At 51.4% G+C, this 25,554-nt stretch overlaps 1 protein-coding gene across 9 annotated transcripts in view; it reads left to right on the top strand.

Moving 5' to 3' along the window:
* The window catches only part of PRRC2B (proline rich coiled-coil 2B), an 88,521-nt gene that overhangs the window by 7,086 nt on the left and 55,881 nt on the right, over positions 1–25,554 (top strand). For 8 of the 9 annotated variants that reach the window (XM_058693771.1, XM_058693772.1, XM_058693769.1 and 5 more), the window contains exons 2-4: positions 21,108–21,277; positions 22,027–22,204; positions 24,998–25,100. In XM_058693771.1, coding sequence (XP_058549754.1) covers positions 21,163–21,277; positions 22,027–22,204; positions 24,998–25,100 — 396 coding nt within the window. In that variant the 5' untranslated portion in view covers positions 21,108–21,162. The remainder of the gene's footprint in view (positions 1–21,107; positions 21,278–22,026; positions 22,205–24,997; positions 25,101–25,554) is intronic. The other variant, XM_058693767.1, reaches the window with a different exon arrangement.

The raw sequence follows: 25,554 nt of genomic DNA, 5'->3' as shown, positions 1-25,554 counted from the left end.
GCTCTTTCCTCTAGCTTTCCAGGCAGTAACTACTGTTTACAGCTCAGTGTGTTTATCCTCCCAGACTCGAGTCTTTTTTTTTTTTTTTTAAGTTTATTTATTTTGAGGGCGGGGAAGGGCGGGGGGGGGGGGGGGGGGGGGGGAAGGGCGGAGAGAGACCGTGCGAGTGCTCTCCAGAGGATTCCAAGCAGGCTCTGCACTGTCAGCGGGAGATCATGACCTGAGCCGAAACCCAGAGCGAGCCGCTTAACCCACTGAGCCACCCAGGCGCCCCCCACGACATGCGTTCTTAAACACATCAAGAGCACGTTTTCATATTCATGCGTACCAGTGTGTTACGCTGCTAACATTTTTAAAATAATACTTCTGAAGCTTTTAAAAAATCTACAAGCGTATGAAGAAAAACAAAAACGGCTAGTAATTCCACGACTCAGATATTTCCAGTTGACTTTTTTCAAGAAAACAGTTAGGAAAGTTAAGCTGTTTAAAAGTGTAAGGGCTCTTCCCCAGTCTCTCTGTAGAGAAACCACCGTGAGAAGTTTGTCATTCCTTCCAGAAAAAAATTGTGCACACGTATGCCACGACAGTCCGTACAGATGGATTACGTCGTCTGTTTTAGCAATGCAGAGGATGTTTTGTGCATACACTTGGTTTAATCTGTTTCCCATTGGTGGACATTGGGGCTGTTTCTAACTTTTGGATATTGCACAGTTTTGGTAAAATTCTGCCAATTTTCTCTTGAGAAATGTATAATTTGTACATAATTGCATGTGTTTCTGTAGTGTGGACCCTTCGAGATGAATAGCATTTTGGAAAGAATTCTGCTAAATTCCTCTTCAAAAAACTTTGTGTCGGGGGCACCTGGGAGGCTCAGTGGGTTAAGCATACGACTTCAGCTCAGGTCATGATCTCGCGGTTCGTGGGTTCCAGCCCCGCGTCGGGCTCTGTGCTGACAGCTCAGAGCCTGGAGCCTGCTTCGGATTCTGTGCCTCTTTCTCTCTGCCCCTACCGCACTCACACTTTCTCTCTCCCTCTCTCTCTCAGAAATAAGAATAAGTTTAAACCCAACTTGTGCCCATTTGTAAGTAATAGTATAAATCTGAGAGCGGGTGTTTCTGGACTGTGGACTTTACTAACCCTAGAGCCTTTAACTTGTCCTTTTGGATGAATGAGCACGGTTTCCCAAATCAAAAGCAGTCACTGTTTCGGACTTGCTCTAGTAGTCAGTGTCGAATCTTAGGGTTTTTTTTATGGAAGCAGTGTTCACTGTGGCCTTCCGGTGCTGGAGTGGTGCCCTGGGCACCTCACTGGGGGAAGGTCAGGGTGGGAACCAGAAGGAGGTTGTGGAGAGAGGCACAGGTAGCCTCTTGGCACAGATGTTTTCTTCCAGCCTTTACACACTGGAGCCTAGCCTCTCTGGAGATTTCTGAGGCTCCCGTTTTGCAGCCCTTGGTGGTTTTGTTGCTGTTAATATTTCTTACTGTGTGGGACTTATTTGGAGGCCAGCTCTCCGTTGCATTTCCTGCTAATGGCTCTTAGGCAGATCTGCTCAACCACTTGGCTTCAGGGCCCACGTCTCTCTCCCTTCTAGCTACTCAAGGAAATCACACTTCCTGGGCGAAGTGACTGCAGAAAGGAAGCCCCTGGAAGTGCCTGGATGGTATTTCATCAGGCGGGGTTGGGAAGGATTTGTGCTTGTACCCAGGGGAGGTGCCCTTTGGGATTATACTGCTCCTGCCCTTGAGGGTCGCTGGCAGAGTTGGGAATGCCTTGCCCTCTCCTCTGTTCCCTTTCCTGACGGAGAGTAGCCCTCGGCTTCGAGGTCCACTGGCTTCATATCCAGGTTCGTCCATCCACTTGTGAGCTGGGTGATTTAAGGTTATTTAATCTTTTGGAGTCTCTGTTCTTGTCTGCAAAACGGGGGGTAGTAATGCCGTCCTCCTGGAAGGGGGAGGGATCCAGTGGGTCCTGTACCAAAGTGTGTAGAAGGTACCAGGCACGAGGCAAGCAGGCTCGCAGTAAACAGTAGCTATTAATGGTTCCTGGATACAGCACTAGCCAAGGGCCTGGGGGTTTGGAGTAGGCAGGCGTATACACTTGGGGCTCATTTGTTTACTAGATGTGGCTGTTTCTAATAGTGTGCTAAGTCCTGTGCTACGTGCAGAAGACTTAGACCCAAATCGGATAGCCCCCGTCTTCACCTCCAGGAGCTCAGACACCTTAAGCAGGGGCCTCCCCGAGGGGCAGGTGCATCGGAGCACTTTCTGCCATACTTGTCTTCGTTCAAGGTAAATACTGGCATCTGGTCACTTGCTGGCGCCCTGTGCTGTTGCAGGTAAATGTCTTGCTAGGAATAGAGATAGGTGCACTCAGGCAGTTCACGGGTGCAAGGGAGGCCCTGCAGCTTGCTGGGCTACGACCTGTCTCGGCATCAGGCAAACGGGAGCGTTCATTTCCATCTACTTGCTGGAGGACCTTGAACAAGTGCCCTTCATCCCTTCGAGCCTCCGCTTCCTGCCAGATGGGGATGAAACCTGTCATACGGTGTTGCGGTGACCACGGCACCTACTCAGCTCAAACGGTGTAAGGTGTCGATTCTGTATTGCTCAGTTTACCCAGACCTTAAAAACAATGTATCAGTAATGACACAGGCTTGTTACAAAAATGCCCAAACGCTTTAGAAGTGCCCAAAGTAGAAAATGAGTCACTTCTTCCCGCCCACTATTCTGCTTTCCGATGAGATAGGGCACCTTCGGGGTGGGATGGCCATAGGCCGCCATCCCTTTTTCAGATCAGTTGATGAGTGCTGTCTTGAGAGCAATTTTGTCTTCCACTAATGGGAAGGCTTTATGCGTATGAATTCTAAATCGGAAGTGACCACTGGAAAATAGGAGCTAATAGGTGCTTATAGGTATATCTTAATATAAACAAAGGTAAATAAAAGACATTTTATATGTGGTGTCCATATATGTTGTATATTTAATGTATATGTTAAATGTATAATTGCCTGTGTTACAGATTTAGATAATATTTCCTATATTATATGTTTATATAATGTATATATTATCATGGGGGTCCTTTCTTGTTCTCTTAAGGAATAAAACAAAAGGCCCTCGTAGTTCCTTGCACCCCGGGTGAGTCATGACGCTGTGCCGGTCATACTGAGCAGTGGCAAGAGGAGGTTTAGTGAGCCAGTGTGGCCCTGCAGAGATCTTGCGGTTGTGCGATTCGGTGTTGACACGGGGAGTGGGGAACAAGGTGGGCCGTGTGGTCTGTGGTGTGAACTTGTTAGGGTAGAGAGCAGCACACACGGCCTGTGGTAGTTCGGGGACGATGGAGCCGGGAGGGGGCCCGGGATTTGTGACAATAGAGCTTCATCGGTGGGGGTGACGTCTCTAAGACCTGTTACGAATAATGAGTGAGTGGAGTTGGTGTGTCAGCCGTGGGCGCACATGTTCCTTTTGACCTGTGACTGGCTTGGCGCGCCTGTGAGAGCCCCTGGGGACACTTGGCCCTTATTTTTGGGTTCTTCCTTTTTGTTACTTCAGACCTGGTCTTGCCCGATTGGAGGCCCAGTGGCTGTAATCATCCTGGGTTTCCTGTGGTGTCTGAGGCTTGGGGAATAAATAGCCTGTGGGTTCCGGGGCTCTAGTGCTTTGGGCTTTGTTGGAGATCATTTAAACCAACTGAGCCCTTTTAGCCCCCCCCCCCCCCCCCCGCCCCCCGCCTTCAGCATATTTGGGTTTGTTAATTTATTTTCTTCAAAGAGAAGGTGGATTTGCAGGGGCTGAGTTGTTGATGAAACGTCTCTGCGTAAGCACACCCCCTGGTGTGTGTGGCTCGCCTCTGGGTCGACATGAGTTGCTGAGTGACAGAACACAGAACGGAGTGACCTGGGCCTGTTCTTCCTTCACCTGTGGCCTCCACGTGGGGGTGATAGTTAGGACACCCACCTCTGCGGTGGTTAGCAGGGTCCTCTGTGCATTGTGACCGTGATTGAGGCGGCCTGGTGAAGTATTTCCTCGCCGGATTAAAGGGCGCATCACCTCCGGGTGGCATGGCTTGTTGCTAGGGAGTCTCCTTTGGGGCTTGTCAGGAGGCCACTGCTGCCCCCCACCCTGCCTCCTCAGGGTGCGGCCACGAGAGTGCCACCGTTGGAGGAGGGCTGCAAGATGGGGTCTTCGTCTTGTCACAAGTGGGGCGCGTTCTGCAGCCCTCAGGGCGCCCCTGCCAGAGGGCATCTGTCTCCCGTGAGGTTCACCTGGGGAAGGGTCTGGAGTCCGCAGCGCGGGGCGGGGTGACAGCTCTCATCTGCTGCCTCTCAGCTCCTTGGGCACAAACTGGAAACCTGCTCCGTGGAAATGTCAGATGGTCCGCAAGTGTTGGCCCGAGTGCGTATAGGCGTGTGGACTGCGATGTTGGCTGGAGCATTATTTGTCATAGCACACAGCTGGAAGTCGTTTCTGTATCTGTCTGTAGGGCAGTGGGTAAAGGCACAGCTACATCGTGAAACACGATTAGGCATTCAAACGATGAGATGGATCTGTATGTGTTTTCTTGGAAAGATGACCCCGGTGTACTAAGAGAATGAGCTACAGCATAATATGGAAACTTCCCACGTTGGTGGGCTGAAACTCCCAAGACCACGGGCCGCTGCTAGGTTTGCGCAAGCTGAGAAGAAACGGTATGGCGGACGTCCACCACGTTAGTGAGTTGGATTGACTTGTCGTGTTATTTGCATTTGTTACACTGGATGCGGGGTAGTAACGTGTACTGGTTGCGAAGGGCGTACAGGTGTAACAAACATGCGTGCTTGTGGGTGGTCAGGGCCAGGACTGGGCAGCTCGCGCATTACTGGCTCTTTTCCGGCAACAGCTTCGCCCAGGGTCAGTATTTTGTTCAGCCTCATCCCGAGTGCCCCTGCTCCTGGTGTTGGGGCCCTGACGGTTCACAGGAATCCACCTGATTCAGTCATGTTCTGTTCAGTCTCTGTTCATGGCCCTTGGAAACCGCTTTGTTGATCTGGTTAGAAAGAACAATCCAATTCAAATGCCGTCTCGGTTTCTGTTCTCTGCTCAATCAGACCTTACAATATAGAACATGGATTTTGGTGGCATTTGCAAAGTGCTTCTCACTTGCTAATTTACCATTAACGGGAGGTAGAAAGGAAGGAGAAACTGAAATAAAGGTGTATTTCTTTTTTTTTGCCAGGTCTGTGGTAAGTTTTTCTTTTTCTTGTTTCTTTTTTTTCACTCTTCATTTATTTTGAGAGAGAGAGAGCACTTGAAAGAGTGTTCATGGGGAAGGGGCAAAGGGAGAGGGAGAGAATCCCAAGCAGGCTCTGCGCTGGATCTCATGAACTCTGAGATCATGACCTCAGCCGAAATCGAGAGTCAGATGCTCAGCAGACTGAGCCACCCATGCACCCAGTCCTTGGTAAGTTTTGACCCTGGAGAGGGAGGCCTGTGTGTGGCATGTCTATCCCGAGTGTCCGTCTCCAGCTGTAAATTGAAATTGTCTTTTTTTTTTTTTTCTCTCTCACTAAATTAACTGTATGTTCAAAAGGTGAGGTTGGCTGGGAACTCTGCAGACTGCATATGGATTTCTAGCAGACTCTTCTGCAGGCTTCAGCCCGTTCCTGTGTGCATGTGAGCTGGGCGTGTAGTGACTGACCCCATGGCCCATGAAGAAAGGAGCCATAACAGAGTTTAAGTTGGTCAGGAGTGATGACAGGGTCCCTGGAACCATTCAGGTACGGTGGCTTAGAGACTCAAGACAGACCCCTGTAGGGGCACCTGGGTGGTTCCGTCGGTTAAGCGTCCTTCCGACTCACGGTTCCTGAGTTTGAGCCCCGATTTGGATTCTGTGTCTCCCTCTCTCTCCGTCCTCCCCACCCTCCCACCCTCCCACCCCCCACTTGCTGGCACACCCGCTGGGGCCACAGGACTCTTGTTAGAGTCCCTCACCTGACGTGGTGCCTCCTCAGACCCCACCCCAGCCCACATTTGACCTGTACACTCACCACGGCCCCAGGAGCACTGGGAGAGCTGGGGGGTACTGTGGGCATTTTATTCTGGTGGCCACGTGGTCATTCTCTGGTGCCCACATGGGTCCATGCTTCAGAGCAGACCTGAATGTCAGACTGAGCTGGGTTTAGGCTCAGGTTTTACAACGTCCTAACTTGTTGATAGTGACCTTGGGCCAGTCTTTTAACCTCACAGACTTGGTGCCCTGTCTGTGAAATGAGGTACAAATAACTGTTTCTCAGTGGTTTATCTGTTTTATTTCTTGGTTCAAAGAACTACTTTTAATACCATTTTATTCCAATGTATTCAGTTAAATTCATTTAATTATTTTCGGTTCATTTTTCTTCATTGTTTCTGCTTTCCTTTGCATTCCATTGTGTCTTTTCTGACTTCTAGAATTGGATGCTTAATTTAATCTCATTCTTTTCTCTTGGAAATTTAAAGTTTTTTGGGGCACCTGGGTGGCCCAGTTGGTTAAGCGTCCGACCTCGGCTCAGGTCATGATCTCGCGGTTTGTGAGTTCGAGCCCCGCGTCAGGCTCTGTGCTGACAGCTCGGAGCCTGGAGCCTGCTTTGGATTCTGTGTCTCTCCATCTCTTGGCCCTTCCTCTGCTCATGCTCCGTGTCTCTCTGTCTCTCAATAATAAATAGACAAAAATTAAAAAAAAAAAAGGAAATTTAAAGTTTTTAGATTATTAAATTTCCTTTGAGTATAAATTTGTTTTAAAAGTTTTGATAGTGTAGTGTTCTCTCCTCCATTTGTGGTTTTCTAGGGATTCTGCATCTATGGTTTTGAATTTCCCTTTGATTCAGAATTTTTTAAGAGTGTTTTAAGTTTTCCAGCCGGTAGTGTTCTTTTTTACTTCTGCTTTCATTATGTCTTCTTTTATTGCACTGTGGTCAGAGAGTTTTGCTTTTCAGAATTTGGGTTTTTCCTTAAAGTTTCATGTGTAGTAATTTCTTTCTTTTTTTTTTTTTTTTTTTAAGACTTTATTTTTAAGTAATCTCTGCCCCCCAACATGGGGCTTGAACTTACAACCCAGAGACCAAGAGTTGTGCGCTTCATCGACCCGGTCAGGCAGGTGCCATGTAGTCCCTTTCTGAACATGTTGGCTGATCTACCTTAATCAGACCATCTGTGATCTTCTCTCTTTTGAGTGGGCTTTATCCACCAAGGTGCAGAGATTTTTTTCCCAGTGTTTTCTATTTAACAATGATTTTTTTCAATGCCTTTTTTTTTTTTCGTTTTGAAGTTACTCTGCATATATAGGTTTGCGCCGGTCCGTGTTTTCGTTACGGATTGCCCCCTGATGCTTATAAAATGACTCTCTGTTCTGCTTCTTTTTTGTACGTGCTTTCATTCAGCATGATATCTGTGAGTTTCATCAGTGTGGTTTGTGTGTGACAGTTTATTCATTCCCATTGTTGAGTAGCATTCCATTATGTGGGTATGATATTTATTTGTTCTAGTGGTGATAGACTTTTAGCTTCTGTTAGTTTCCATTTTGAGCTCTTCCCGAATGATGCTGCCGTGCACCTTCAAACAAATATCCCTGGACGTGTGTGCGAACTTGTTCTGTTGGGTACGTACCCAGAAATGGGAAGGTTGGGTCGCAGGGTCGGCATATGTGTGGCTTTAATGGATGGCTGCCAGTTTTCCAGTGATTTTACCAACGGGCACGTCCACTGGCAGTGCGGGGCAGCTGTCCTGGCCACGCATATCACCAGCGCTTGGCCTTGTGAAGATGTCAGTTCTCCCGAATTTGAACTCTGGGTTCCATGTAATTTCGGTAAAAATCCCAGCAAGCTTTCTTTTATTGTTGTTGTTTTGTTTGGAAATTGACAAACTGATTCTGAAATTTATACGAAAATGCGGAGAGCCAAGAATAAAGCAGTCTTGAAGAATAGCAAAGCTGAAGGACTTATCCTACCAGATGTCAAGACTTTATAAAAGCTGCAGTAATTAGGGCAGCACAGTGTTGTCAGAAGGACAGACAATAGGCTGTTAGAAGAGAGGTCTTGAAACAGACTTCACAGAAGGCCGTTTACGACAAGGGTGCCTCACGACAAAGGGAAAAGATGGCCTTTTCAAAAAAGGTACTGGGAAAATGAATCTTCTGCCTCAAATCATATCCAGAATCAGGTTTACATAGAGCATCGAGCTGACCGTGAAAGATGAGATAGTAAACCTTCTAGAAGAAAACATAGGACAATATCTTCCCGATTTCAGGTGAGACAAAATCCCTTATGTGGGAAAACACACCAGAACGGATACATTGGTTGATAAATTGAATGACAATAAAACTTGAATCTTCTCCTTTTTTGCAAATGCTCAGTAAAATGCAGCAAATGCTGTTTTCAGATTGCACAGATACATTAGGTAGTTGTGAGCTCTGTTTACCTCCTGGAACCGTCTTCTTGCCTGTCGTGCAGTGGCCATCTTGGGCTTCCTTTGCATGTCATCCTGGGACCTTGTCCCTCTGTGCTGGATCCCTTGTTTCCTGGATCCCATGTGTGTACCAGTCGGGTAATTTGAACATTAAGTAATTGCAACCGTCTTAAGCTGCCTTGAACCACGAGGACGTTATTGACAGAGGAACCAGGTATGTTAATTGTCTGGGTGGGTCATGAACCCATGCTGAGCCGCTGAGCCTACAGCCCAGCCCAGCCAGGGGAATGGGCTTCTAGACCCTGCATACCCCCCCACCCCCACCCCCAGCAGGGTGTGGGTCAACCCCCTCAGGCTGGGGAAGGACGGGATCACTTTTCCTCTAGGAAAGAGGAAGGGAGAATTAGCATCTATGACGTTTGCTTCTGTGTTGGATTGCTCTCTCGTTTGTTAGAGTATATTCCTCTGGAACTTTCTATGAAGGTATATGTTTTGAGTCCTCATGTGAGTCTGAAAGTATCTTTTTCTATGCCCGTATTTGATTTGGTCAGCTGAGTATTGGATTCTAGGTTGAAAATCCTTTTCCAGGGAGGGGAATGATGTGGATGAGAAATGCAGACACACATCATTGTTGTTCATGAGTCTTCATGGCCGTTCTCATTGCTTCTACCTGGTACGTGGGGTGCTTTCATAAACTTTGGGGTTCTTCTCTTTGTCCCTCATAATACTGGAATGTCACCTTGTACTCTGTTCTTTTCTCGTCCGTTATTCTGAGCACTAGGGGTGCCCTTGCAATCTTGGGCACTTCAGCTCTGGGGATTTTTCATGGTTTTTTTCATTTGATAAATTCTTCTCCCCTCTTTTCCTCTCTGTTTTTATCACTCCTGGTTAAATTTGGACTCCTGGGTTCATCCTTTAATTTTGGGTTGACGGAAAGCTAGCGTTCATCTCTTTGTTAATTTCCTGAGATTTTCTTCGCTTTATTTTTCATTTTTTCTATTGAAATTAAAGTTAAAAAAAATTTAGAAGAGTTCGGATTTACACAACGGTTGTAGTTTCTGTATACTGTGCTGCCGGTTTTTCCTATTACAAAGTTCTAACATTAGTACGGTTCTTTGTCCCAATTAATTACCCAGTACTGATATGTTATGATTAATTGAAATTTTATTAGAGAGCATGTGCACACGCAGGGGCGGAGCCGAGAGACAGGGAGAGACAGAATCCCAAGCAGGCTCCGTGCTGTCAGCACAGAGCCTGTCGTGGGGTTCCATCCCACTAACCTGTGAGATCATGACCTGAGCCCAAATCAAGAGTTGGCAGCTTACCCAACTGAGCCACCCAGGTGCCCCTTAGATTTTGTTAGTTTTATACTTAATGTCCTTTTTCTGTTCCAAGATACCACATTTAGTTGTCATGCCTCCTTGGTTCCCTCCAGACTGACCCTTACCCGATTTGCCTTGTTTCTGATGACCTTGACACTTTTGAGGGGTACCGGCCCAGTATTTTCTAGAATATCTGTCAGTTGAGATGTGTCTGCTGTTTTCCTCGTGATTCACGTGAGGTGGTGGGGTTTGGCCTATCCTGTGTTTAATACTTCCCAGGGCTTTTTTTGATTGTCCCTGAAGAAAAGAAACCCTGTTTTTATTGGATGGGTGTAGGATCTTCCGATTTTCTGAAGATATTAATTTTATGTTACTTTCTTTTTTTCTTTTACTGTTATTTTAAAATTCACTTATTTTTGAGAGAGAAAGGTGGGAGAGGGGCAGAGCCAGAGGGAGACACAGAATCCGAAGCAGGCTGCAAACTCTGAGCTGTCAGCACAGAGCCTGACGTGGGGCTAGAACCATGACCTGAGCCAAAGTCAGACGCTTAACCAACGAGCCACCCCGGAGCCCCTAATTTTATGTTACTTTATTTTTTTTGAATCTTTGGTTCCTGGTGTTGTCTGTTTCTTGCAGGTTCTTTTGTCTGCGTTTTTCGTATCAGCCTTTTTGTGAGGCCCTTCAGATGACTGTGGTCTTGGGCACATACAGCTGATTGAGGATGGGGTGGCTGGCTCTGGGTGGCCTACCTCCCTGTAGGGTGAGTGGGTGGGAAGCCGCCCTTCTTTTCTCAAGACCCAAGTGTTTGTGTCTATTGGTTTTCAAGAGAAGACTCCTTCATCTTTGCCAGGGACGTGGAGAAAGGGACAGAATGTGTTTATCCGCCACCCTGCAATGAGGCCCACAGCAGAGAGGGCTGAGGCACCCCACGATTCGCTTTGTGACTCAGGTTTTCACCTAGCTTTTTTTTTTTTTTTTTTTTTTTTTAAGTCTTTTCCTCATTTCCATTCCCTTTGACCCTGGCGTTCTCAAGTCTAGACTTCTCTTGTTTAAGTTATACAGGCGGGGGAGGGGTCTTTCAAGAAGCTGTCCCACCTTCAAATCCCTGCCTCCCCGTCTTACAAGGTGCCCACCGCCTCCCAGTGCCTCCTGAGCTCTCTCTGGTGTCCTGCAGGCCTGTCTGAGGATCTTTCAGTCTGTGAAATCAGTTTCCACTCGTGTATCTGTTTCTTGTCTGCCAATATTGTCCCTGACCTTTGGGTGTGTTTTCATTTTAGGGGGTTTTGGAAGGGTGAGCTAGGAATGCCTGTTGTCCTTTTGCCGTGTTTAACCAGAATCCCCCATATTCTATATGGTGTTTTTTGGATGGAATTGAATTAAGGGATGTGTGTGCATATATAGAGACTCGGTCATATTTACGTGTGCGTGTTTGTTTTTTTTTTTTTTTTTTTTAATTTTTTTTTCAACGTTTTTTATTTATTTTTGGGACAGAGAGAGACAGAGCATGAACGGGGGAGGGGCAGAGAGAGAGGGAGACACAGAATCGGAAACAGGCTCCAGGCTCCGAGCCATCAGCCCAGAGCCTGACGCGGGGCTCGAACTCACAGACCGCGAGATCGTGACCTGGCTGAAGTCGGACGCTTAACCGACTGCGCCACCCAGGCGCCCCAACGTGTGCGTGTTTGAATGTGTGCTCGTGTGTACCTGTGTACGTATTTGTCAGTGACACCGCTCTGCTGCTGCTGTCCCCCACCCCTCCCCCGCTACAGTGAAAGGGCTGGTTGGGATCCCTGGTCATTTGTCTCCACCTCCTCGCGTGTGGAGTGTGAACTCCGCCCTCCCCTCCAGTTGTCTTGAGAAGGTTGGGAGCCAGAGGCTTCTGGGGCTGCAGGCGCTGTGGAGGGAGTCCTGGCGGGAGTCCGGCGCAGGGAGGAGGGTGGGAGGGGAGTAAGTGGAGCCGCGAGTCCTCCACCAGGCGTGTTTGTATCACGTCTTGCAACCGGCATTTCTAACAACCCGCTGAAGTACACTTCCTGTCCCTGCTTGTAGAGAAGCAAACAGAAGTGGCTGAGGTGGCCCTTGGACTCCTGGCGCTTGCTTGCGTGTGTGTAGAGGGTGCGACCGTCTGCTAGAGGGGGCTCACCCTTGGTAGGGGGGCGTTGCCCGAGAGCCCCTTAGTGGTCACTGGGGCAGGTGTGAAGCGATGGGGTCAGTGGTGGCTGGTGTTCGGCATTTGTAGAACCAGCCTCTGTCCCTGCACCATCCTGTGTGTTTAGAGGACTCGGGCTTTGGGAAGGTGGCAGGATGCTTTCCCCTGGGCTGAAGAAAGATGCTGTCTGCCCATGGTCCTCCCTCCTCTAGCCCAGCTTCCAGCCTGTGCTGTGACATCATTCCTGCGGGGAGGCTGTGGCTGTCAACAAAGTCACTGCTGGGACTCTCCTTCTGTGTGCCTGTGGACCGCCTGTCCCTCTCGGAGCTATCCTTAAAGTCATTCGTGTAATTTTCTTTAAAAATTTTTTTTAAACGTTTATTTATTTTGGTAGAGTGCGAGTACGGGAGGGGCAGAGAGAGAGGGACACATGGAATCCGAAGCAGGCTCCCGGCCCCGAGCTGTCAGCACAGACGGGCTCAAACCCACAAACCGTGAGAGCATGACCTGAGCGGAAGTCAGAAGTCGCTTGACTCACTGAGCCACCCAGGCACCCCTGTGCAGTATTTTTTACACAAGTAGCAAATCGGTTTAGAATTTAGTGACAGTGTTTTATATGACCTTCCTTGCCGAACTCCTTTGAAATAGGAAACAAAAGCAGAGCAGAAGAGCGGAACAGGAGGCAGGTGGCCGGAGTACTCATACTGCCAGAGGGAGAGCTGCCAGTGTAGCTGGGAGGTGGTTGACTGTATATATATTTTCTTAATGTTTGTTTATTTTCGAGAGAGAGGGAGGGAGACAGTATGTGAGCAGGGGAGGGGCAGAGAGAGAGGGAGACACCGAATCCAAAGCAGGCTGCAGGCTCTGAGCTGTCAGCACAGAGCCTGCTGGCCCCGTGTGGGGCTTGAACTCACAAACCGCGAGATCGTGACCTGAGCTGAAGTCAGAAGCTCAACCGACTGAGCCACCGAGGCGCCCTGTTTTTCTGTATGTCGTAAAGCTTGTGACCAGTATGTATTCCTTTTCCTAAAGAATATTACAGATGAAGAAAGGAACTGGGGCTAGGATCACCCCCTCCTTGAGGGGGTCTGTGGTAACACTGGTGTGGGATTGCGTTGAACACCATGCTTATTGCCCTGAAGTGGGAAACGTTGAAGCGGGGGCAGTCGAGTGTTGTTTAAAAGGTAGTCGCAGCGGACTCTTTACCTCAAGGGGGTTTTCTGAGAATTAAAGTGTGTCTGTCTCCTGAGAATTAATTATGGGGTTCACCAACAGATCCTGAACGTTGAACAAATTTCTTGCCGTGGTTTTAGAGGCCTGTGCTCTGCATCAGGGCTCTTAAGCTGTGACACCCCGAAGTGGGGACAGGTCCCTTGATCACAGCAGGAGGCGGGCACAGGTCCCAGGTGTGCCAGCACCCAGGCCTGTGGGAGCCCAGAGGTGGGGAAAACGAAGGCTTCGTTGCTTGCACGGGAATCCGGAGGAAGGAGTGCTGTGTGCCAGGCTGACGGTGGGGCGGGGCAGCTTGAGGGCTGGACTGTGCAGAGCCGGTGTGACAGCTGCCCTTGGCTGAGAACCTTCTAAGGGCAGGCGAGCTCTGGGTCACGTGTGTTGTGTTCCTTGTCTCATTTATTCCTGACGTCAGACCTGGGAGGTGGGTAACAGTATGTTCATCTCTGTTTAATCCACGAGGAAACAGGCCTAAAGTCACAGCCAGCGTGGGGCGGAGTCAAGATACAAACAGCTTGTTTTGGAGAGCGGAGCCTGGTGGCGTGGGGGTGAGACTGGAGGGGCCTGTTCGGGGCCAGGGTATCGGGCTGGAAGTTCGGGCTTGTTTGTGCCGTGGTGGGAATGCCCGATGCCATGCCGATGAAAGGGTTACAGCAGGGGCTCCAGATGGAGTTCGGTCCCGGAGGGGGCCCGAGGGTCAGTCCAGTCCGCGAGAGCTGAGCCTGAGTGTGGTCCAGGGAATCAAGGATGGGGCTGGCAAACCCAGCGTGCAGAAGAGGGGCCTGGGAAGTGCTTGGGTCCCTGCAGCACACGCCTTCTTTCTTATCTGTAATTTCTGTTGCTTCCTGAACATGCCGTCTGGGAATTGGGTTGGGGGTGGGGGCTCTGGTGCCCAATGGTGGGGACCCGAAACCTCGTTTTCATCCCTTTGTGCTGTCGTCTGCAGGCACCCCTCATACTTTTCCTGCAGAAACCTCGAGGCCGGGCATTTGCAGGTGGAAGGACTGGCAGGGGACGCACAAGTACAGGTCCCTGCTTTTCTCACTGCTGCCCCAGAAGGAGCCTCTGAAAGCGGGGTGTGTGTGTGTGGGGGGGGGGAGTGGAAGGTTTGACCCCTGCTGTGGCTGAGGGGGAGGCGGCAGAGTTCCCCTGCGAAACCCAGCTAGGATCCCCCACCCCCACGTCTGTCTCATGCCCCTGCTCTATCCTGCTGTGTATGCGAACCTCTTTTAGTTGAATCCGTCTAACTGTAGCCCATCATTTCCCTTTAGGGTGGGGTCAGCAGACTGCGGCTCCGAATCCTCCTGCCTCCTGTTTTTGTAAATAAAGTTTTATGAGAACAAGAGTCTTCTTTTGCGCGTGTTGTCTGTGATAGCTTCTGTGCTGCAGTGACGGCCTTGGTAAGAGTGGAGTGGCTGTGGTGGGGACTGCGGCCGCAGAGCCTGACATACTGTTTGTCCTTTCACAGAAAAAGGGTTCTGGGGACAAGGTTGGAGTCTCGTTGCCGACACAAAAAATGTCTGAGAATTTGAAGTAGGTGGCGCGGTGCCTTTCTTACATTAAAGTTCTCTTCTGCCCGAGAAGAGGACATGCCTTTGGCGTGTTGCAAAAGGGTGGAATTACTTATTAATCTTCTAGCTGGCTTTTGTGGCGATGGTTCTTCACGTCTGACTGAGATTTAACAAGTGTACTGACTAATGACCACGTCCTTTCCGGCCCCACTGGTTGTTTTCTCAAGCATTTATCCAGCCTGCTCTCAGTTTCCACTCCTGTCGGATCAGGGCTTTTGATATGTTTTCTGTGGCACTGGGGTCTTCCTGTTCCTTCTCTACAGGGACATTCTGCCGCCTTTTCCCCCCACCCTGGTCTGGGAGTTCTGCCTGTGCCGCACTGTTCTGGCCCTGTGTCAGCGGGTCGTGGGTCGTCCGTGATCCCTTGGCCTTGCTCTGAGAGGGCATCTTGGAGCTGGGGCACACAGTGGGTCCTTCCTCAGTGTTGGTGCCGTCTCCGGGTGTAGTCTTGTGACCTTGGACAAGTTACTTCTCCGCCCCAACTACGCCTTCGCGTCCTCTGTAAAGCAGGTTGGTGGCAGTAGCGTCTTCCAGAAAGGGCTCTTGGGAGGAGCCCTGTGAGGGCACGAGAGTGGTGGCTGGTCAGCAGGGTGCCTGGCTCTCAGGAGTGAACGTGTAGCTGCAGTGGTCCCCTGGTGATTTATAGGCCATCCCAGATCGCCTGGCCAGGGGGGGCTTCTGACTCTGGCCGGGACCCAAGCAGAGTGAAATTAATCCTGTTCCTGGAAATAGCTTTTGATAAGATGGGAGTACAGGGAGGTTTTCCCTCTGGTGGGCAGATAACAGACCGGCTCAGTAACCTGCTTGACAGGTGGGGCTACTGTCTGGAGAGGCGGGGCTTGGGTATTAAGTTGCCTTTCTTTGTTGGCGAATCTTTCTGGTTGTTTCTATGCCAGCAAATCCTGGGCCTCTTGAGCTTTTTTAGATAACTTGCCAGAATATGCATGCAGACCTTTTTTTTTTTTTTTTTTTTTTTTAAATGTTGGTTTATTTTTGATAGAGCAAGATGCCCACTTACGAGCTGGGAGGGGCCGAGAGAGCAGGGGACAGAGGATCAGAAGCTGGCCAGCCCCAGGCTGACCGCAGAGAGCCTGATGCAGGGCTCAAATTCACAACCCTAGAGATCATGACCTGAGCTGAAGTCAGACACTTAAACCGACTGAGCCCCCCAGGTGTGCCTCTCTTCACACATGGATCTTAGGCCCTTTTTTTCTGTGCCTAATGGCAATATTTTCATTTAGGCCAGCCATTTCCAAAATGCTCCAGGACCCTGCGGCATGCCTCCCTGGTGTCTCAGAGTGGCTGCTGTGGGAAAGAGTGGGTTATAGTGTAGGGGGTGGGGTGTAGGCCGGACCCCTCCTGGCAGGGCATCCCTGGCTGTTGTGTATGTAATATGGAGGGTCCAAGTTAGGTTTTATTTGGGGAAAGAAAATTAATTCTGTTACCTACAAAAGGGAGAGAAAGCGGTGGCTACAAGCCAAGCGTGGTCATGCCCATCTGCAAGGACCTGGTGCGTCTCAGCCAGTTCTTGTCCCACGGATCCGGCCGTGAGTCAGGCTTGAATGAACATGCTTCTGATCCACCGAGAACGACGTTCTCTCGCCTTGACCGGCCTCATGATTCACAGCCAGATATTTGCCTGCACTTTTCTGCCATCTGATGAGGCCAGTCAAGCATGTTGTGTGTGTATGTGTGTGTGTTGGTGGGTAGCAACTCAGCAGATACCTGTAAGCCGTTCAAACTCCTGTTAACAGTTAATGCTCCCGGCCTGAGGTTTATGAAAACCAAGGGGCAGGCAGAGTAGCCAGTTGGGTGTGGGGCTGGGCTGGGCCCCAAATATGGCAATAATACCCGAGTGACTATATTTGTGTTTTAGATTTGTGTCCAGTGAAATCTGGCCTAATGAAAGGAACTTGGTATGCTGTCGGGCTGGTGTCTGTAATCTAAAGGCCAGACGGTAAATAGGTTATGCTTTGTGGGTCTCCTAGGCCTCTGCTGCGTATTCTTCGGGCTGTCAGTAATTCGGCGACCCCAGTTCTAAAGGGAAAACGGGGGCCGGGAGACCCTGCGTCTGTACGGTCCTCCCGTCCAGTGTTAGAATGAGAGGTATCCGGCCCCTCCCCCACAGGTGCTGTCTCCATAGCAATGGTGACTCGGTGGCACTGCCCGGCAGCATCCCAGGTTCGGTCGGAAGATAGAATGCAGTAGCACGTGTGTGGCAAGAGACGGCCACCTTGACCGGGAGTCATTCCTAAATGCTGTGGCTGTGGGTTTTTCACACTGGCGTGTTTGATTTTTGGAACCGGCTGCCACTTGGGAAATCTTGCTGTGGCCCCTCCGTTCTGTGGACAGGGAGGCTGAGGGCAAGAGAGGCCGCTAACGTGGCCCGCAGGTGCAGAGCTTGGGTGAGAAAGCAGGAGGAGGGGGGGCCACCAAAAAACTGCGCGCGCAGGTTGAATGTGGGCGTTAGTTCAGCGCGTGCCTGTGCTGGCTTTTCTGAAGCCCCGTTTGCAAGGGGTCCCAGCGCAGTAGGGACTCAGCTGTTTGCTGAATGGTTGGATTTCTTGGGAGGGCCTCAGGCAACAGCTGCGGGCCAGCTAACGGTCGTGGACAGAATTCTCAGTTCCCGGGAGAGTGGGTCCCCTTGGCCCGGGGTTTTTCTTTAATTTTTCCCAGGGGTGCCAGGAGTCAGGGTGCGGTCAGGCTTCCCGTCTCCCAGTGCTTCCTGGGGGTGGGGGTGCGGACAGGTTAGTTCTCAGAAGTGTGTTGTCCCCAGGAAGGCCAGAGAGAGCCACCTGTGTTCACTCTAACCTCTGCCCGTGGGCCCAGGCAGTGCAGAATCAATCCAAGAAAGACCTGTTTGTATTCACGAACTGGCAGGAGTTTGGGCTGACAGATTTGAAGAGGACTTTTGATCACTATCTGTGGAAACAAGTATTTTCCGCCAGGTCTCAAAATTGAAAGACCTTCGATGTGTCAAAATCAAGCCCATTAAGGTTTCATGTGGGAATTGGATAGGCTGGTCGATAATTTTTTCTTCTCTTTGTCAGTTTGGTTTTTAATTTAGTAAAGGACTCTGTAGTTACGTAAGTTTAACAGTGCTAAATGTGTAGTCCCGCAAGGCATGTGGCCAGGAAGGGGGCTTTATTCACGCTGGTTTTATTCAGCACTGTGTGTAGGTTCACGGGTCAGGTGAAAGCCGTGGTCAGGGGTGGCAGAGAGGGGCAGTTTTCATCACTGTGCCCAAGTGAAAAATTCTGGAACAGGTTCCTTATTGATTAGCTGTGTGACTGTGGGTGGTCCCGTCGTCTCTGCGGGCTGGACATGGGGAGGGGAGGGCCCAGCCTGCTGTCTGCTGCATCCCACGCCCAGCTCAGTGCTAGGCACAGGGCAGTGCCTAGTAAAAGCCTGTTAATGAGTGTATTCTCTGTTGTAACCGGTTACTGTAAATCCAGTGACTTAGAACAACACAGACCTATCCTCTTACAGTTCTGGAGGTCACAAGTCTCAGGTGAATCTTACTGGGCTGCATACAGTCAAGGTGTGGGCTGGGCTGGTTCCCTCTGGAGGCTCCACGGGAGAATCGTTTTCTTGCTTTCTCCAGCTCCCAGGGGCTCCTGCACCTCTCTGCAGCGGCCCCACTGATCCTCGAAGAGCAGGCCCCAGCCTTAGCTCCGGATGGCACGCCTTTCTGACTCTGGCCCTCCCGTCCCTGTCCTAGGGACCTTGTGATTACAGTGGCCCTGTCCACATAATCCAGGATAATATCCCCATCTTGAGATCCTTACGTGAATCATATCTGCAGAATCCCTTTCTCGCTTGCTAAGGTAAGGAAGTCACAGGTCCGGGAGTTAGGATGTGAACTTCTTGGTTATGCAGCATGCTACACAAGTTTGTAAAAAGTACTAAGTAGACAAGTCCCTAAGGGCCCAGTTCACAGTCCAGGGTATAATTTGCTCTGCCTGGGCCCCTCCCCCTTGTGCTGAGCCCTGCCCCGTCTCCTGGCTGAGCAGTAGGGCCTCTTCCCTGGTTCTCTCCCCACTCTCATGTTTCCCTCCTGGAGACTTTTTTTTTTTTTTAAGTTTATTTATTTATTGTGAGAGAGAGCGAGTAGGGGAAGGGCAGAGCGAGAAGGAGATAGAGAATCCCAAGCAGCCTCCGATGCAGGGCTCGATGCAGGGCTGGAACTAGACCTAGACCTAGACCTAGACCTGGAAACGAACTGACGAACCCGAACTGACGAACCCTGAGCCAAGAGTCTGGACGCTGAACTGAATGAACCACCCAGGCGCCCCTCCCTCCTGGGGACTTTTCAAAGTGCTTGCTCAAGGTTTTTTCTTTTAGGCTCAGGGTCTGCAAAGTTTTCTTACCTGTGGCCACATGGGGTTATCACACATTCTTTGTTTTTCTAAACAAAGGTGAAAACGGATTTAAAAAATCATTCTTAGCTTGAGGGCTTTGTGACAGACAGGCCATTGGCCGGTCGCCGACCAGTGTTTGCCACCCCTTGGGGACTGGGACTGTAAGCTCTGTGACGCAGGCTCCACATGTTGCCGTCACCGCCCACCCTGGAAGTTTCCAGGGCTTGTTAGTAGTGTGGGGTGTGTGGGTGTGGTGTTTTGTATTTTTATCTGCATGATCTTTTGATTTGATAGAAGTGTCTAGAAGTTAGATCTCTTCTGATCTTAATAGAGAATTTCAAGTTGACTTACATTTGATAGCCTGTTAAATGCCACTTATTCTGATGAAAATGAAATCTAGTCCCTGCCCTGAGCGTGGGGGAGGGATGTTGTTTCCAGTTGGGACTTTGGGGCCTGGCAGGGCAGAAACTCCCTGGAGCCAGCTCCGGGGAGGGAAATTTAAAGAAAGAGGTACGTTATGGAACCCCTGGGCACCAAAATCAGAAATTGGACACGTTTGGCCAGTTTCCATTCCTGGTCACTCTGCTCCTGGCACACGAGGCAGGCGCGTTGGGGGAGGGTTGCTGGCATGTAACATGGAAACTTGGGAGCTGTGAGCACTTTCGAGCATTTCTGGTTGGTTTCTTCATGGAGGCTGATTCTCCTACACATCTCTTTCACTGTCAGGATTTCTTGAATGAAAGGGTGGATGTTCCCGGCTTTGTGTCAGAACAAGCTTGGTTCACACTTGGCGTGGCACCGGGCTCCGTGTGATGTCACTGTCCCCTGGTTCGCTTTTCTTGGCCTCGGTTTATAATTGATCTTTGCCTCTTTGCCCCTTGCGCTTTATACAAAGTCTTGGATCATAATGTATAGGGTTTTATCTTAGAGTCATCTCTGGGGGTGCAGAACACTTTGCCAGCACACTGCACGTGTTCCTTCTGGCCTGCGTGGCTTCGGAAGAGTATAAGACGGCAAAGCGTACTGCTGGGGCCACCAAGGTCTTTTTATTACCAGTGGATGTTTTTATGGTTCCCTCCATTTTGTCACTAAAGACATTATTAGCACTATGCCTAAGCGGATGGTTTAGCTTTCTTCCCATCCATTAATTCCAACGGGAAGTGGTGGGCACTTCTCCGAGTTTATCATGATCAAGTTTTAGAACCTGTGGCCCTGAGTCCCCAGTGCCTGCCATGTGGCACTCACCCGCCCTTGGCAGGCACACGCTAGGTGTTTGAGTGAATGCATGAGTGAGTGAATTAATGCTTTAACGGCTAATAGACTCGGTGAAGCCGGAGGAAGTCAGAAAGTGGCAGGGGGAAGGGGCTTCTTTGTTGGTCATCCCCTCAAGATTTTCTGAGTGGAGGGGGCGGTGTCACCGCTACGGCCCCCCAAGTGGTCTCTCCCTGGGAAGTCCTTGCTTCCTCTTCTACGCCTGCGCCCCAGAGAACCCCGCTTACGTTCCCCTCGCAGGTGTTTTTTCTCTGGAGGCTGGTTCTTTAGTTTGAAAAGTGCACACACCCAGCTGTTCCTGAAGACTTACTGATTTTGGTGGCTTCCCTTTGATTTGGTTTTGCTCATCCTCGACATGAACAGCCTTCCACAAGCAGGTTACGTACCTCCTTACGTACGCTCTGCCTTAGTTTTTCATGTTAGGTAGATAACAGCGGTGAGGATTTGTTTTTCCATCTTGAAGAGCGGTCCTTGACTTGGCCGGAGGACTCTGTGTGGAAAAGTTTACATTTCTGTGTCACTGGTGAGCAGTAGACTCTGGTCAGTTCAGACAGAGTAAGACTTCTGAACTTGGGTTGGGGAAGGTACCTACAATGAAACACACTTTAAATGTGGGCGAAACAGCCTGTGCACGGTGAGGGTGTTTTTCTGGGGACAGAATCCAGGGCTTTCTTCAGGTCGTCAAGGAGATCCGTGATCCCTGATGGGTTCAGCCCCCTGGCTCAGGGACTTTGGCGGATTAACACTCTTTTTTCTTTTTTTTTTTTTTCCTCTCTTACATTTCAAAGGCAGATCGGGAGCGGTGCCGAGAAAAATTTCCTTACTAGATGACATTTCATCGCAATGTCCGATCGTTTGGGGCAAATAACCAAGGGCAAGGATGGGAAAAGCAAGTATTCGACTCTCAGCCTGTTTGATAAGTATAAAGGAAAATCAGTAGACGCGGTCAGATCCTCAGGTAAGAACCGGGCTGGAGGCCACTTCTTTATGCTTTCCCTTCCGTGAGAAACTCCAGGTCCTGAACTGTGAGGACCCAGGGTCCCCGCCTGGCCGGATGGTCTTCGGGGCACGGAGTGGTCACCAGGCAGTTCTGGGGACGTGCAGTCACCCCCTGCTCCTGTTCGATGTCCGATTTCGAGCAGGAATACCCCCTCTCTGCCACAGTGGGATTGTTTCCTTAACCGTGTTCCCTCGTTGGCCACAGATAGTTCTTCCCCTGTGAGGTAGAATGGAATTGACTTGGCGTCAGAGCAACCAGTTTTAGGCTTCGGGGTTCTGACGTTCTGGACCTTTTGTCCACACCCCGGGAGGATTTTGTGGATGTCAAGGGCCCTGCCCGGGGCTAGGTGGAGGCTGGCCCTTGGGTCCTGCCAGGGAGGCGGGAGCAGTCTCAACTTGAGGAGAGGTGGTGGAGAGGTGGTTACCCTGTGGGCCGGAGGTTTCTGGGCCCAGCTCCCCGCCCCGTCATAAACTCCCCACGCCTGCTCCTGCCCGCTAGTAAAGTGGAAGCCTCTGAAGACCTCAGCAGCTCCCAAGTGTCTGAGGCCTCGGTGAAGGGCTCGTAAAGTGGCGAAAGCAGCTACCAGGCCATTTGGTCTGTGGGCACAGGGCCGCCCTCGGTGGTGGTTCGGCCGTCTGCCGTCATCGCTTAGAGCTTGCGAGAGCTTCTGAAACTCCTCCCCCGCCCCCACCGCTCTCTCCCTACAGTTATTCCTCGACATGGCTTACAGAGTCTCGGGAAAGTTGCCACAGCCCGGCGTATGCCGCCCCCTGCAAACCTGCCAAGCTTGAAGTCTGAAAACAGAGGAAACGACCCCAACATCGTTATCGTTCCCAAGGACGGAACGGGATGGGCAAACAAGCAGGACCAGCAAGACCCAAAGAGGTGGGTGGCGAGCCGGGGCCTCACGGAGCCCGGCAGCTCCCTTTCCTTCTGCAGAAGGCAGAGCTGGAGAACCGGGTGACCCCAGAGGAGGGAGGCTGCTTTTGCTCGGACTCCCCCCCGCTTGGTTGGTTCTTCCTCCCTGCCTTCGCTTTTCCTGGCTTCTGGAGCTGACGCAGCCTTGCCTCCGTGGGCCGCCTTGTCCCCAGTGACCAGCGTCGCCTGTGCCTTATTAGGAAGGACCTCCTCCCCCCAGAGGGGCTTATGCAATGCCTCAGAGCCAGTGCCTGAGCCAGTAAGGGCCACTGTGGCCAGAGCGGGTGCTTGGACGCTCCATTCTGGGGCATCCTGTGTGCTGGGCTCCGGGTTGAGGAGGCCGACTTCTAAGTGCGGGGTCAGCGGCGTCCCACACAGACTGCTGCGGTTAGTTGCTCCAAACAGACCCAGTTATGAAGGGTGGCAACCCAGAATCCTCATTAGTGGGGGCGGGTGTGCAGCCTCGCTAGGCTCACCCCGCTGCCAGCACACCACCTCCGGCAGCCTTCGGAGGCCCGGGGTCTGGCACAGAAACCCCCATCATGGCAACAGAGTGAGTGTCGTGGCTGCTGCTGCATAGCGTGGCCGGTGCCAGCTCTGCCCCGGGCACGTAACCTCCTGCCCAAGCCCGTGTCCCTCCCCTTCCGCTGCAGGTCTTCTGGGCGCCAGCCAGGGGACAGGATTTGGGATTTGCACTGGGAAGGGACCAGAGAGGAATGGGACCCTGATGCTGGGGTTTGCCCGTCGGGGGATGAGAACAAAACTCGGTCCCGTGCGTCTTCCTGCCCTCCATCTCTTGTGCCCTGGCTGCCGAGGCTCGGGATCCAGAGAGTAAACGACCCAGGGTGCAGCCCGCCGGCCGGTGTCCTTTTCTCTCACCGGGAACGGCCGCGGTAGCTTCTGTGAAACTTCGCGCAGTTACTCGACACAAGACGTAGAGAGTGAGCGCGTCACTTGTTCAGATGAGCGTGGGGTAGCAGTAACCAAACTAGGGTCTGAAAAGCTGGTTTTAAAACTTCTCTCACGATTTGTTTAGGGGTCACACTGGGCCGGGGGTGTGGCCCGACTTTCAGAGTCAGCCGGGCTACCTGCTGCTGGCTTCGCGGAACTCGGAGACTCGCTTGATCGGTGCGGTCCGGCGCATCCTCCTGCGCGGCAGGACTACGGCCTTGCCTGCTGCTCGCAAGAAATAGACCGGGCAGCGCAAGTCGCGCACCTGGCGCAGCACCTGGCAGGGGACACGCGGCAGGTGCCGCTACCACCGCTGTCATTCCAGAGTGCACACGGTAGATGCTACAGGTTCTCTGATGAAACGGACACCGCACATCCCAGCACGAGCGTTGCGATGCTGCTGCTACGGGAAGTTGCCAGAGAGGGGACGAGGCATCGCTCCCTCCCGGTATCGGCTCCCGCCGACACGGGCACGGGAGGGATGAGGCGGCCTTCATGGGGCCGGTGGCGCTGAAGCATGCCAGCCAGGGAAGAGGCAGAAACAGAACACCGGACGAGGCCGTGGACCCCAGGCGCCGTCCTCCGTTGCCCCGGGGCCACGTCCTCCTCGGGAGTGGCGGGGAGGTGACAGAGGGAGGGCCACGGCTGCTGGGACTCCACGCTGAGGCTTGGAGAACACAGAAGCAACACTCGCCGGAAGCTTCTGTTGTAGGTAGGAGGTGAAGTAAGAGATGAGTGGCCTTCATTACGGAGGAATCCTGCCCGGTGACTTCCTTGGATCACATAAACCCTGGAAGCTTGTGTGTGGAGCATTTGGCTTCAGCTGACCGGGGAGCCCCTGGCGTTGGGCGACTGGCGGAGTAGACCGCTGCCCTCCTTGGGTCCCATCGGGATGAGGGAGTGGGCTGGAAGGCTCTGGGTGAGCAGACGTCTTCCTCGGAGCCCCTACTTGTTTGGGGACTGTGTCTCGACTCACCCCGCCTTCCGGGGAGCGCGCTTGGGCAATATCTCTTAAGTTTCAAAACCTCTTTTGATCCAGCGGTCCTGTTTCTGAGAGCTTAGACTACTGGACTACCTACACAAAAGGGTGCCGAGTTATGTATAAAAAGTGCTCGTTGTGGTTTCGCCGGTAATGGGAAGAAAAGATGGGAATTGTTAAGTTAGGGCCTATCTAGCCGGCTACACTGTGTCACTAGAACAAAGAGGTAGATCCAGGCGTTGTCCTAAAAACATGTTCGATACAGTAAGTAGGAAACAGGTTACGAATTGTATGTGTGGTGTTAAAAAAAATACTATGTTCATATATACACACACACACACACATATAGAAAAATCTGCTTGGCATCTCTCTCTGGAGGATGAGATCGTGACAAATCCTGTGTTCTCTATATTTATACATTTATTTTCACTACGGGCATGTATTTCTTCTATAAGCCAGGAGAAGAAAAAAATCACGTCGCGAAGCAATCAGCCCCCTGTACAGCTATGAGCTCTTGGTCAGGAGCGAGGGGCTCAGAGCCCCTTCGCTGTGCTGACTCAGTTTCCCTGTTGGCAGCCCCTGCAGCACCTGTTTGTGGGGAACCTCTAGCCTTTGCAGGAAAGCCCTGCCAGGGGGCCGAGGACCGTCCTGCCCGGCAGACGTCAGCGGGCAGGCCTCGGATGGGGCCCGGCTTCTTGTGGGCTCTGAGGCGTCAGAGTCTGCTGGAGAGGTTCTGTGCTGCCCCTGGGCCACCGAGCAGCCGCCGCTGTGGGAAGCGCGGAGGGGACCGCGCGTGCCCATCTGACCCCTGCGCCCCCTGCCTTGTCCAGTTCCAGTGCGACGGGCTCTCAGCCGCCGGAGTCGCTGCCGCAGCCGGGTTTGCAGAGGCCTGTCTCCAGCTTACAGAAGCCGACACAGTCGAGCAGCCAGGAGGTAGGTGCCGCGTGACCTGTTCCTTCCAGGGGTGAGCCTGGCGGGTGGCTGCAGAAAATGAGCGTGGGAGGTTATCCCAGTTCCCAGGAGGTGCCTGAACGCACGGCTCTTGGAGAAAGACCCCAGATGCAGAATAGAGTACGGACACCTAATTTGCTTCCTGGTGACTTACCTGGAGGCAAGGTCGCTGGGGCCAGCTCTACGCTAGGTCAGGGTCCCCTGAATGTGAGCCGTGGGGACTGGTTAGGCCACGGGAACGTTTGGGGGTCAGGTAAGTTGAAAAAATTAAGCATGCTCCTTTACTGTCACACTTCTCATCAGTGTCTTTAACGTGCTGACGTGTGCTGTGACTCTGTAAAGACACAGTGGGGACAGCATCCCCCAACTCATTTGTCCTGGGAAATCTTTCTAACTGACTGACTTTAGAGACTACTGTCCCTCAGAACACACTTGG

This window comes from Neofelis nebulosa, chromosome 12 (genome assembly GCF_028018385.1).
Source record: "Neofelis nebulosa isolate mNeoNeb1 chromosome 12, mNeoNeb1.pri, whole genome shotgun sequence".
Lineage (NCBI taxonomy): Eukaryota > Metazoa > Chordata > Mammalia > Carnivora > Felidae > Neofelis > Neofelis nebulosa.
The sequence above is the reverse complement of the archived record's forward strand: the minus strand, read 5'-3'. Positions and strand labels throughout refer to the sequence as shown.